The 12,393-nt window shown below is 65.3% G+C and overlaps 5 protein-coding genes across 5 annotated transcripts; 4 read left to right on the top strand and 1 right to left on the bottom strand.

Annotated features, from left to right (window-relative positions):
* Nucleotides 1-268: 268 nt before the first annotated feature.
* Nucleotides 269-2,076, top strand: F751_5824 (Thioredoxin reductase NTRC; the record flags this gene model as incomplete). The annotated part of the gene is made up of 3 exons (XM_011398343.1): nucleotides 269-1,429; nucleotides 1,517-1,705; nucleotides 1,909-2,076. 3 exons carry the CDS (start codon nucleotides 269-271, stop codon nucleotides 2,074-2,076), a joined length of 1,518 nt encoding a protein of 505 aa, XP_011396645.1.
* A 173-nt stretch (nucleotides 2,077-2,249) lies between these two features.
* Nucleotides 2,250-3,486, bottom strand: F751_5825 (hypothetical protein; the record flags this gene model as incomplete). The annotated part of the gene is made up of 4 exons (XM_011398344.1): nucleotides 2,250-2,422; nucleotides 2,590-2,698; nucleotides 2,791-2,963; nucleotides 3,336-3,486. The coding sequence occupies 4 exons, from the start codon at nucleotides 3,484-3,486 to the stop codon at nucleotides 2,250-2,252; spliced, it is 606 nt and encodes a 201-aa protein (XP_011396646.1).
* A 489-nt stretch (nucleotides 3,487-3,975) lies between these two features.
* F751_5826 (Protein kri1) lies at nucleotides 3,976-7,823 on the top strand (the record flags this gene model as incomplete). The annotated part of the gene is made up of 11 exons (XM_011398345.1): nucleotides 3,976-4,056; nucleotides 4,170-4,244; nucleotides 4,606-4,750; nucleotides 4,995-5,050; nucleotides 5,165-5,260; nucleotides 5,420-5,797; nucleotides 5,971-6,113; nucleotides 6,236-6,371; nucleotides 6,569-6,696; nucleotides 7,121-7,231; nucleotides 7,379-7,823. The coding sequence occupies 11 exons, from the start codon at nucleotides 3,976-3,978 to the stop codon at nucleotides 7,821-7,823; spliced, it is 1,794 nt and encodes a 597-aa protein (XP_011396647.1).
* Nucleotides 7,824-8,493: 670 nt separating this feature from the next.
* On the top strand, nucleotides 8,494-9,772 carry F751_5827 (Serine acetyltransferase 1, chloroplastic; the record flags this gene model as incomplete). Its single annotated transcript, XM_011398346.1, has 2 exons — nucleotides 8,494-8,692; nucleotides 8,904-9,772. The coding sequence occupies 2 exons, from the start codon at nucleotides 8,494-8,496 to the stop codon at nucleotides 9,770-9,772; spliced, it is 1,068 nt and encodes a 355-aa protein (XP_011396648.1).
* Nucleotides 9,773-10,524: 752 nt separating this feature from the next.
* F751_5828 (Serine acetyltransferase 5) lies at nucleotides 10,525-12,307 on the top strand (the record flags this gene model as incomplete). Its single annotated transcript, XM_011398347.1, has 5 exons — nucleotides 10,525-10,648; nucleotides 10,832-10,974; nucleotides 11,246-11,744; nucleotides 11,985-12,104; nucleotides 12,237-12,307. The coding sequence occupies 5 exons, from the start codon at nucleotides 10,525-10,527 to the stop codon at nucleotides 12,305-12,307; spliced, it is 957 nt and encodes a 318-aa protein (XP_011396649.1).
* Between the last annotated feature and the right edge of the window lie 86 nt (nucleotides 12,308-12,393).

A 12,393-nucleotide genomic window follows, 5' to 3' on the forward strand; every position in this document is an offset into this window, starting at 1 on the left:
ATGTATTTATGTGCCTTTGAGTGCCGTGCACAGGCTTGGAGGGGTTTGTGGGTCTGCAAGGGACTGTGCACCCACTTGGCACATCACACGCCCATCGCGCGCGCGCTCGAGCATCACCCCCTCATCTCCCATTTTGGCCGGCGCATTGCGGCCTTTGCCGACTGCGAGAAGACCCACAAACAGCTCTTGCTGCTGTTTCACGGCGTTTCACCTCGGATCGAGCGGGTAGACTGGTGCTCCACCTGGCGAAATGATGAGCGCTCAGGGCATGACGGGGGCCGTGTCACGCCTTCACCCCCGCCCCTTCCAGCCCAGCGCCAAGAGCGTGCCGCGACATGCCAGGGCGCCACGCGCCGCACATGATAGATCCAGATCACAAGATCACCAAGCTCCCAGGCCCCGCCGGACCTGGGCCCCCACTCGCGCCTCCCCGTCGGACGGGAACGGGGCCTCCCCGCCCTCCACCGACACGGTGGAGCGGCTCATCATCATTGGCAGCGGCCCCGCCGGCTACACCGCGGCCATCTACGCCGCCCGCGCCAACCTGCGCCCCCTGGTGTACGAGGGGTACCAGGCCGGGGGCTCCCCCGGCGGCCAGCTGATGACCACCAACGAGGTGGAGAACTTCCCGGGCTTTCCCGACGGCATCACCGGCCCCGACCTGATGGACCTGATGCGGCGCCAGGCGGAGCGCTGGGGCGCGCGCCTGGTCACCGAGGACGTGGAGTCGGTGGACCTGGGGGCGCGCCCCTTCACGGTGCGCGGCACCGACACCACCGCGCGCGCGCACAGCCTGATCATCGCCACGGGCGCCACCGCCAAGCGCCTGGGCATCCCCTCCGAGTCCACCTACTGGAGCGCGGGCATCTCGGCCTGCGCCATCTGCGACGGCGCCAGCCCCCTGTTCCGCAACCAGCCGCTGGTGGTGGTGGGCGGCGGCGACACCGCGGTGGAGGAGGCCATGTACCTGACCAAGTACGGGACGCACGTGCACCTGCTGGTGCGCGGATCCCGCCTGCGCGCCTCGGGCGCCATGCAGCAGCGCGTCGCGCGCGCGCCGCGCGTCACCGTGCACTACAACACCAGGGTGGAGGACGTGGAGGGCGACGGCCGCCTGCTGACAGGGGTGCGCACGGTCGGCGCGGACGGCGGCGGCGAGGCGCGCACCATCCCAGCGCGTGGCCTCTTCTACGGCATCGGCCACCAGCCCAACTCCGGCTTCCTGGAGGGCCAGCTGGAGCTGGACGCGGGCGGGTACGTGGCGGTGGGCGCGGGCGGGGCCACCTCCGTCCCCGGCGTCTTCGCTGCGGGGGACCTGCACGACAAGGAGTGGCGCCAGGCCGTGACCGCCGCGGGGTCGGGCTGCGCCGCCGCGCTGGCAGCCGAGCGCTGGCTGGCGGAGCAGGACCTGACCACCGTGGAGGACGCGGTGGAGGCGGGGCCGCTGCAGGGCGACGCGCTGGGCGCCGGCGCCGACGCCGGCGCCGCGGCGGGGGATGCGGCCGCCGCGCCGCAGCGGCACGCCTCGGTCCCGCGCGGCGACTTCGACCCCGCCAGCACCAAGCACCGGGGGCAGTACGCGCTGCGCAAGCTGTACCACGAGTCGCAGGGCCTGGTCATGGTGCTCTACTCTGCACCCTCCTGCGCGCCCTGCCGGACGGTGAAGCCCATCCTGAACAAGCTGGTGGACGAGTTTGAGGGCAAGGTGTGTGCAGAGGTGTGGGGGAAGTGGGAGGTGATTTCAGTGTGCCTGGCGGTCATCAGGAAGGGAGAATGAGGCCTGCGTCATCCCAGAGCGCCCTGCAAGGCAGCTGCGGGGGCGCTTTCCTGGGGATGTCCTCGGACCGCCACTGCCTGGGCACAGGTTCACCAAGTCCATCACAAGGTCTGCCTTCAACCCCCAAACAGGTCAACTTTGTCGAGATCGACATCGAGGAGGACTCGGAGATTGCACAGGCGGCGGGAGTGCACAGCACGCCCACGCTCCAGTTCTTCAAGCAGAAGGAGCGGGTGCTGCACCAGCCCGGGGTCAAGATGAAGCGCGAGTACCGGGCGCTCATCGAGTCCAACCTGTGACGCGGCGGCTCGTGAATGGGCGGCTGCCTGTACTGGCTCGCGTCCCTGACATCGCCCCTGGCGTTGCCAGCCGCTCTGCATACCACCCTTGGACTCCCCTTGTCTTCATGTTGAGGTATTGTATCGCACCACAAGCCTTGCTGGCACTCATCCAGGGAAATGAAAGTTATGGCTCAATAGAAGTGGCGACGGCCATCGTCTTTGGAGCGCAGTCCTGTCCTGCATGCATCCTCGTCGCTGCTGCTGCCGCTGCTGCTTCCCATGTGTCGTCGGCGGTGCCGCGTGGGAGGAAAGTACCCCAGGTCGGGGTCGTAGTCGCCAGAGTCTGTGCTCGCCGAATACTCGTCTGGCGGAAGGCATGTGAGTGAGGCAATGACGTGATGAGAGTGTACTGCACAGTGTTCCCCCTGGGGGCAGGGCTGAGGACCACCAAGAGACGGGTGAAGTTCCAGCATTGGCCCATCTTGGCACACACAGTCCCCCAGCCAGCCTCCTCCTTCACTGCTGTCCCACCTGGGTAGTCGTGCGCAAAGTGGCCCTCGGCGTTGCTGTCCTGGCTGTCCTGGCTGGTGTCGTCGCGATCCGAGGACTGGTGGACCAGCCACGTGCCATCGTCCATGATCTGTGAGTGGGGTGGGCGTCAAGCTGCTGGCACGCATGAGCCCAGGGGCAATGTGTGAGGATGCAACCCCTGTGGCCACCAATCGCCCCTACCCGACTCGCCTGGACGACGGGGGCCCGCCCGGCGAGGTGGGCCTCCCAGGCCGCGTCAGTCTCTTCCTGCTCGTCCTCGGCGGCGGCGGGGAGTGCGGCGTACACATCCATCACGTACCCATCCTCGTCCACAGGATCCTCGTGAGGCACCTGCGCGGATGGGTCCCAGGCGCCTGGGCCTGCTTCGTGCCGCACCAAGTCGAGCACCGTTGCCCAGGCAGGGGTGGCCCCTTGTAGTGTATTGGTCTGCTGGTACCATGGCTCCAGACCAGGCTGAAGGGCAGGATTGGTGGGCGGAAAGGAAGGCAAGGGCCCAGCCTCGCTTGCCTCTTCTCGTGTCCCTCCCACAGGGTTGCACCTGCGGTTGAACAGAGGCCCTTGATGCAGCCTGGCGTCTTGAAAGTGCAAAGTAGCACTTGCAGTGAGACCTTCCGTCATGCTGCCGGTGACCACGCATGGCGAGACATCCCCCACGCTAGGTCACCTGGATGCGGCTGCCGCGGCGGCTAGGGCAGTCCGCTCAGAGGTGAGGAGCTCGGCAAGACCCTCGCGCGTCAGGGACGACAGGTCTCCAGCATTGACATTGCTGAGTCGCACGAAGCGAAAGCGCTTGCTGCCATCGCGCCGCTGCCTCTGCTGGGAGTCGTGGATGCCCACTCCACCGAAGTGATCTGTCAGCCCATTGGTCGTCTCCATGGCTTCCACGACTGCATGGCATTGTTCGAGTCGGAGAAGCTGAGTATGCAGGTGTTAAAGGTGTTGCAAGAGGTCCTTGACTGCACTCTGCACTCACCAATAACATCGTCACTAGCCGCTGTTCTCTTCCTCTTAAGGCGAATCAGACGGGCAGGCTCGTCGGCCACCCCGACTGGAGCCTCGGCCCCCAGCATTGCGCTCCAACGATTACCTATTAGTCTACAGTGCTGAGCCTCGAGATTGCTCGGTATTTGGGGAGCCTTTGCCCGATTCAAGTATCGCATCGCGCGCCATAAGGCACACCATGAGAGCTCCGGGCGCGCGAACCTGGAAGTCCTTGTAAATACAACCTTCCTTTAACAAGTCTACCGTCACTCATGACCCGAGCACATATGTTCTCCCTATAAACCTGGTACATGGGAGTACCGCCGTAGTTGAGGTGTTTCTATCCAGTGGGTGGCACCGCAGCGGGTAGCATACAGTGGCAGCATGCAGCTGTTCGAAGATGAGGAGGGGCCCAGAGGCTCTGGGGGACTTACAGTAAACAAGCAGTATGCGTCGAGATTCGAGGTGGGTTGCGACCCCGTCCAGCGACTCATGAGACGACGGCATGTGCCAGGCCGCCTTGGCGAGCCTTCTCCTCCGACATATACACCAGCTCCTCCATTTACATCCCACCACAGCACAACAAGAAGCGGGAGGAGCTACATCGACTCAAGGAAAAGTATCCCGAGCAGGCTGCACGCCTGGAGCGCCAGGTGAACCATCATCCCAACTGTGCCGTCAACTGAGACACTGCAGTCCAGGAGGGAGGGGTTCCAGACCTCTGGAAGGAGCATAAAGTACCCTTTGAAGGCATGACCTGATCCCTGCAGCCAGATCACACATATACACATATCTATATGCAGATGATGAGACAAGGGGTCGCTGCTGCAACTGGGCAACCACAGGAGGATCTATCAGACTCCAGCTCGGACGAGGAGGAGGTGAGAATTGCTGCTGAGAAGGGGTGGCGTAACCGCACATGTATTAGTGATTGGAACTGCACAGGTAGAGACTTGCTATGCTCTCCTCAGGTATATCAACCCCCCTCTTCTAATCACGCCTTTTTTCGCACAGGACGAGGGGCTCATCCCTGATGAGAAGGAGTCTCGTATCCTAGAAGTGCTCCAGAAGATCCGTGCAAAGGACCCTGCTGTCTTTGACCCTACGGTCAAGTTCTTCCCAGACAGCGAGGGGGAGGAGCAGGAGGATCATGCAAAAGGTGAGCCTTATTCCCCGGTCAGCGATTGAACCTGAGATTGCGTCCTTGAGCACATGACACCAGCTTGATCAGCCTTGAGTAGCTAGTAGATGCATAGCTGGGAACAGTCCAGCGTCAGCCTGCTGCTTGGGGCTACTTCAGCCTCGTTGCTCGGGTCATGAGTCTCCTCGTGTGCTCCGTAAGCTTGTCACATGCCCCAACACTGCCAATGCCCCCACAACTCAAACCCTCACCTCACCGCCAGGTCGTAAGCAGAAGTCAGACAAACCCATGCTGCTTAAAGACTACACATACAAGCAGGTACTGGTCAAGCCTGAGCTGGGCGATGCATGCCCGCCAGTCGAGCAGAGCTCTGGTATGCAGGACTGCCCAGTTTCCCATGCAGAAGCCCGGCCCCATCCTTCCCCCCTGCAGGCCATGGAGGGCGTGCCTGAGCAGGACTCCACTGATGAGGAGGCGCCACACACGTACAAGGATGAGCAGCACGACGCAAAGTCTGCGTTCCTGCAGGTGGGTGCAGGGCATGGATCTGCTTGGCGCAGTGTGTTCGATCCATGCCTGCCCATTGCTCCCAGCCATGGTATCCCTACTCGTTTCGCCATGCATGCACACCCAGGCCTCCCCTGCCAAAGCAGCTTGACTCGCTGCACCTGCTCCTCCACCCCACAGGCCGTGGCGGAGGTCGACGGCGACGAGGAGCTGGATTTTGCCGCCCGGAAGCCTGTCGCTCGGCCGGAGGCCGGGGGGGATGCCGGCGGTCAGGCTGAGGCCGGTGAGGACAGGATCAAGGGCCTGCTGGACGGCTACTTTGGGGCAGACGAGACGCTGGAGGACGAGGGGGACCGCTTCCTCAAGCGCTACATCCTGAGCAAGGGGTGGGTGGACCGCGAGGGCGGCGAGGCCTCGTCCTCGGGGGATGAGGCAGGGACGGGCCCGGACTATGAAGAGGAGGAGGAGTACCTGCAGCAGGCGGAGCGGTACGAGCACAAGTACAACTTCAGGTTCGAGTATCCGGGGTCGGAGACCCTCGTCACCCATCCGAGACAGGTACGGGGGGAGGGGAGAGGCGACGGAGGACGGGCAGCGGGTACGCCCTGGTTCATGGCCTGGCATCTGCACGAGTGCGCCTGTGTCTACCAGCCTTGCCCTCTGGCTGGCGATGCCCTGTGCGCTGCCTTTCCATCGGCCCTCATTCCCCATCGCCTGCCCACGCCGCACAGATCGAGGGCACGGTGAGGAAGGAGGACGACCGAAGAAAGCGGCGGAGGGCGGAGAAGGCGGCGCGGCTCGCCGCGCAGGAGGAGGAAAGGGCGGCCGAGATGCGCAGGCTGAAGAACCTGAAGAAGGAGGAAGTGAATGCCAGGTGCGTGGGGCGGCCGGAACGGTGTGCCATCGTTCTCCTGGTGCTGGCCCGCGCCGTGACCAGACCTCCACTGCCCGCGCTCCAGAACTCGCACCGCCAACACCCTTGCTCCTGCTCGACAGGCTGAGGGAGATCCAGGCAGTGGCCGGCGGGACGGCGCCGCCGGCGGAGCTGCTCCAGGCTCTGGCTGACGACGAGTTCGACCCAGACGAGTACGACCGCCAGATGGCAGCCGCCTACGGCGAAGACTTTTACGAGGTGCGGCGCGGGCCTGCCGGGAGGGGTTGGGGACGGATGACCCGTCACCCCATGGGGGAAGGGGTGGGTCGTTCCTGTTGGGGTTGCATCGACGCTTCGCCTTGGTCCTGACAGTGGCGCTGGACCCCTGGCTACCCGCCGGCCCGCCCCGAGCCCGTGTTTCCCATGGCCCTCCCCTCACACACACAAACCCTCAGGCGGAGGAGGAGGATCCCGAGGCACTGGAGGCTGAGTATGAGAAGCAGCTGGAGGCTCTGGCCTTTGGCTCCGGCACCGACGACGATGATGCTGGCGGCAGCGACCAGCGCCCGACCTCCGCCACCACGTTTGCCGCGCTGCACAAGGCGATGGGCGGGGGAGCGGGGGGCGGGGGCGAGGCCGCATGGGAGGCCGACGAGGCGGGGGGGGGCGATGGGGGCGGCGGCCCGCGCCGAGGTCAAGCGCTTGCTGGAGGAGTACTACAAGCTGGACTATGAGGGTGTGGCGGGCGGGGTCCGCACCCGCTTCAGGTGGGGCTGGGGGAAGCCGGGGCGGAGTGTGTCTGGCCTTGGCGGGCCGCAGGGAATGCGCACTGCAGTGACAGCCGATGCCCTGGCCACACGTGGCTTCTGCGACGCGGGCTCATGTGGGTGATCGCATCGTGGGAGGCTGATGCAGCTGCTCCACTTTCACCCGGCAACCCAATCCACCCGTGCGGCAATGGCCCCCCCCCAATCCTGCACTCCCCTCCTATTAAATCACCCTTCCAGGTACAAGGGCGTGGATGCGCAATCGTTCGGCCTTTCCAGCAGCGAGATCCTGGCCATGGCCGACAAGGAGCTGAACCAGGTGGTGGGCCTCAAGCTGCTCGCGCCCTACAGGTGCACATGGGCTGGGGTTGGAAGGGAGGAATGCGCTGTTTCGTGGCGATGCTGTCTGCTTGGGACGCCTCGACCTCGCCTGGCTCACATCTGGATGGCAGACTGGTCCACACGTCTAAACCCCCTCCTCCTCACTTACCACCCCAGGGACGAGCACCGCAAGGTGCGGCCAAACTACGGGGCCGTGAACGCCCTGAAGCAGCAGGTTGCGGCGCAGGCCGGCGCCAAGCGCAAGCGGGGCTCCAGTGGGCATGGGGAGAAGGGGCCGGTCTGGCGCCACGGCGACGTGCGGGAAGGGGCCTCGGAGGGCATGCCCAAGGCCCGCTTCAGTCCCAGCAGCCAGTCGGCAGCCAGCGCGGAGGAGCTGCGTGCCGCCACGTATGCAGCGCCCCGGGTGCATCGGCCAGACAAGGCGGGCATGTCCTCGTCCCTCCTCCCGCCGCGGAAGAAGAAGAAGAAGGCGGAGCGGGAGGGGGCCCCCACCCCTGCGTCAAAGTATGCCGGACTTCCAAAGGCCCACCAGAAGAACCTGAGGCGTCACGAGAAGCGGGCGAAGGCGCGCGGTAAAGCCCGGGGGGTGGCGGCGGCATGAGAGCAACTCTTTAGTGTTGCAACACAGGGTCGATCAAGGATGTCACCGGGCATTGTATGGGCTGCAGGGATGCACCAAGCGAACGACAAGGGTGGGGGTCGCTTTTGTTGTATGGAAAGGCGTGTGAATGGTGGACAGGTGACCTCCACTCTTGCTGAGCCAGTCCCTGGGTGGGGGGTGAGGAAGAATCCGAAACGCACCCACCGTGAAGCCGGAGGTGAGGCTATGGATCACCCAACCGCACACGACCGACCCCGAGATGCCCCATTATTCGAACGCGGTCGGACATTCGGGGGCATCTTGGGACCCTTTCCCACTCAATTAACCAAAACCCGGACCAGTACCCATCGAACGCGTGTGTTTCGCCAGGCATTGGAGGCTCGAAGGAAGTTAGTGTCCTTGGCGCCGCAACCAGAGACCACCCCCCCCCCCGACTGACCTGAAGCATTCCCACAGTGGCCCGCCAGGGTCCCGCTGCATGAGTCAGCACGTGCTCCAACTTCAGTCGCAGAGCCGTTCAGGTGTGTGTGGAGGTATGCTGGGTGTCCCGGTCACCCCCCCTCCCTGTGGTGGCTTCGTACGGCTCATGCGCCCTCTCACACCGGCGCTCACCCCTCATGCTGCAGCGCGAGGACCCCAGGGCAGCCTGAGCAGCCATACACAGTGTCGTATGTCCTGCGTGGCGGTCGTCAACAGCGTCGCGCTGCCCGATGGACGGCATGGCGTGCCGACCAAGGCTGTGGCGACCGACCGGGCGCCCCACGCGGTGCTGGAGGCCCGCTCCATCCGGCAGCAGCAGCAGCTGGCCCACGGCAGTGGGGTGAACGAGTCTTTCTGGGATCATGTCCTGCGAAGAGGACCGGAGAGAGGTGCGTTTGGGTGTGTGTGTGGTGGGGGGCTGGGTGGGGCAAAGCCGCAACAATGCAAGATGACATGGGGCCATGCTGGGATCGGCCATAGCCCATACATGCTCAGGGGAGCAGCCCGTTTTCCCTGGTAGTGACTGTTTTGCATGGCTCCATACCAACCTGCCATCCCGTGTCATCAACCCCCCCCTGCCCGACATGCACCCTCCTGCAGCCTCGTTCGACGAGGTGGACAGCACGGAGTCGCTGTCCGCGCACTCGTGGAGCCCGGGCCCCGGCCACCGGTCGGTGGTGGCGCTGTGGGACGAGGTGCGGCAAGAAGCTCGCGCCCTGGCCCGGCGGGAACCGGTGCTGGCGCCCGCGCTGCACGCCTCGGTGCTGCGCCATGCTGACTTCGCCGCCTGCCTGGCTTCGGTGCTGGCGGGCAAGCTAGGCGACGCCACGCTGCCCGCGTCCCAGCTGGCACTGCTGGCGGCGTCGCTGTACGGCGCCGATGCGTCGCTGCTGGAGGCCGCCTCGGCCGACCTGCAGGCCAGCGTGGAGCGCGACCCGGCCTGCCCCGGCCCCCTCCAGTGCCTGCTCTACTCCAAGGGCTGGCAGGCGGTGCAGGCCCACCGCCTGGGCCACGCGCTGTGGGCCGCGGGGCGCCGGCCGCTGGCCCTGGCCCTGCAGAGCCGCGGCAGCGGGGCCTGGGGTGTGGACGTGCACCCCGCCGCGCGCCTCGGCCGCGGCGTCTTCCTGGACCACGGCACGGGCGTGGTGATCGGCGAGACCTGCGTCGTGGGCGACGGCGTCAGCCTCGCGCACGGCGTCACCCTCGGCGGCTCGGGCACGGGCAAGGGCGTGCGGCACCCGGTCATCGGCAATGGCGCTCTCCTGGGCGCCGGCGCCTCGGTAATGGGGCCCGTCACCGTCGGCCACTGCGCGCGCGTGGGGGCGGGGAGCGTGGTGGTCGCAGACGTCCCCGCGCACAGCCTGGCGGTGGGCATCCCCGCGCGCGTCATTCGCCGGTTCCCCGTCACCATGGAGCCCTGCAAGTCCATGGATCAGACGCTGGACGACGTGCTGGACTATGTCATTTAATTCTAAGGAGAGTGTAAAACAGGGACCCACGGTTTGCGACCTGAATTGACGACTCAGGGTTTCCAGGCATGCACGTAGGAGGTAATATGGGCGTAAGATACGGAGTAAGGGCTTGGAGGTGCGTTAGCGCCAACAGTGTAGGGCCCCAGGCCCGCCCGCCCCTGCCATGCCGGAACAACCCTACACGCCAGCCCCCCCCCGGGCGCGAGAGGCGAGCCTTGCACATAATCCGGCCTGTGCGCATCCACACTCAGTCGCCCAATTTCTCTTCCAAGCCGTAACGGTAGGTTTGGTGCATCGAAAGAACGGGCTTGCGGCGATCAGGTTGGAGGGCACCACCACGTACCAGCAATTGCTGACAGAGCCCCGTGGACCAGTCGGAGGACGGGCCCGCTGTACGGGACGTGACTACGACCCTGTCGCGCCGTGGGAGACCAGGCGACACAACACGAGTGGGTGAGACGAAACGCAACGCACTGACGCTGGGTGCGTGCGTGGCCTCTTCTTGGCCGTGCACCCCTCGACGCCTGCTGGTCCGTGAAGGTGGGCTAGGCCAGCAATTCATCCCCTGGAGCGGTGTGCGTGACCATACATCCCACTTTATTGCCTCACTGCCCTCCCTGTGCAGCGCACATGCGGGCATGCTAGTGGGTGGGCGCTCCTTGGGCCCAGCTCCCGGCGTGCACCCCCTGGTGACCCAGACCGCCCGCTTCCCCACCACCGGGGCTCGGGCTTGCTTAGGGCCGGCGGGCATGGACATTGCAAAAAAGACTGGAACGAATGACACCACCTCCCCTATGCCCAGCTTCAACGAACGGGTGTGGCGGAGTCACCTCGAAGCGGGCGAATCCTCATCCAGCCTGGCCCTGACCTCCCGTGAGTGGGGTCGAGGGGGGGGCCTTAGGTTCTGGCTGCTGCCCTCGTGGACGGGAAGGGGGAGGTGAATCATGTCTGTGGATCGCGGGAGGGTGGCGCTTGACGCTGGGTGGTTGCACCCTGCAACCCTGCCAGCGCCCGCTCCCCTGGTCCTGCATGCCCGGCTCCCTACAAGCCCTGCAGTGTCGGCTCGGGAGGGCGACCGGCAGGCAGCGCTCGCAGGGGGCAGGGACTCCGCCCAGGACCTGAATGCCGACACCCTGTGGGCCAAGATCCAGGAGGAGGCCGCCGAGCTGTCAAAGTCCGAGCCCCTCATCGCCAGCAAGGTGTGTTGTGGATGGTGCGTCATCAATGGGGCTGCACATGGGGTGTTTGCCACGCGTGGCAAGCGTGCGGCGAGACGGGCTGCTGATGAGGGGCCTGTGTCCACTCCAGCCTCTCTCCTAGGAACCCGGGATATCTGCGGCCTGTTTTTGTTCACGCCTGCTCCCGCACCAGACCTCCCTGCAGCGGCTCCCTCTCCCCCAGCCCTCTCTCCTCGGCCCTCTGTCCTCAGCACTCCCCCACTTCCTTCCCATCTCCCCTTTCTTCCTCCAGCTGGGGATGACGGTGGTGACGCACCCCAGCCTGTCCAAGTCGCTGGCGTTTCTGCTTTCCAACAAGCTGGCCAACGAGACGCTGCTGGGCACCCAGCTGGTGCACCTCTTCATGGACGCCTACGCCGACGACGCGGGCCTGCTGGCGTCTGGCGTGGCAGACCTGCACGCCGTCATGGAGCGCGACCCCGCCTGCGACACCTATGTCCAGTGCCTGCTCTTCTACAAGGGCTTCCAGGCGGTGCAGAGCTACCGCCTGGGCCACTGGCTGTGGAAGAAGGGGCGGCACACCCTGGCCCTGGCCATCCAGAGCCGCATGGCCGAGGTGTTCACCGTGGACATCCACCCCGCCGCCCGGCTGGGCCAGGGCCTCCTCTTCGACCACGCCACGGGCATTGTCATCGGCGAGACGGCGGTGGTGGGCGACAACGTGTCCATGCTGCACCATGTGACTCTGGGGGGGTCGGGGACGGGGCGCGGCAGACGGCACCCCACCATAGGTGAGCCGGGGGGGGTGGGGCCGTGGGAGGTGCAGGGTGAGGACGATAGAGTGGCGCAGTGGTGGAGCTGGAGTCTCGTAGGGGAAGACCCAGTGTTGCAGGGGTCGGCCAGCGGAGTGTTGGTTTCTGCGGTAGCCAGTGCGGTGCAGGGTCCAGTCACGGCCCTGCCCCTGTTCACAATTGTTACTGTTCAAACGACACCTCTTCTGCCCCTTTCCCCCCCCCCCTTTTCACCTCCAGGCAACGGGACGCTATTGGGCGCCGGGGTCTCGGTCCTCGGGCCCATCATCGTGGGCGCCAACTGCAAGATTGGGGCCGGCTCCGTCGTCCTCACAGACCTGCCGCCCTCCACTGTGGCAGGTGTGCTCCTTTCGTGTCGCTCTCTCAGCGGTCGAAGCTGCCGATCAAAAGGCGATCAGCTGTGTCTTGTTCTATTTGTAGGAACTTGGCACAGCCGATCCTCCCCCCACCCCCTCACCACGCCCTCCACAGTCGGCGTGCCGGCCAAGATCATTAAGCAGCTGGACTCCTCAGTGCTTCCCAGGGCATCCATGGAGCAGTAAGTAGGAGGCGATCTTGTGTGCTTGCGTCTGGAGGCCTCACCGTGCAGCAGGCGCCGCCCAATCGCTGCCGCGTCATTTCCCACTTG

This window comes from Auxenochlorella protothecoides (assembly GCF_000733215.1).
Source record: "Auxenochlorella protothecoides strain 0710 unplaced genomic scaffold scaffold70, whole genome shotgun sequence".
Lineage (NCBI taxonomy): Eukaryota > Viridiplantae > Chlorophyta > Trebouxiophyceae > Chlorellales > Chlorellaceae > Auxenochlorella > Auxenochlorella protothecoides.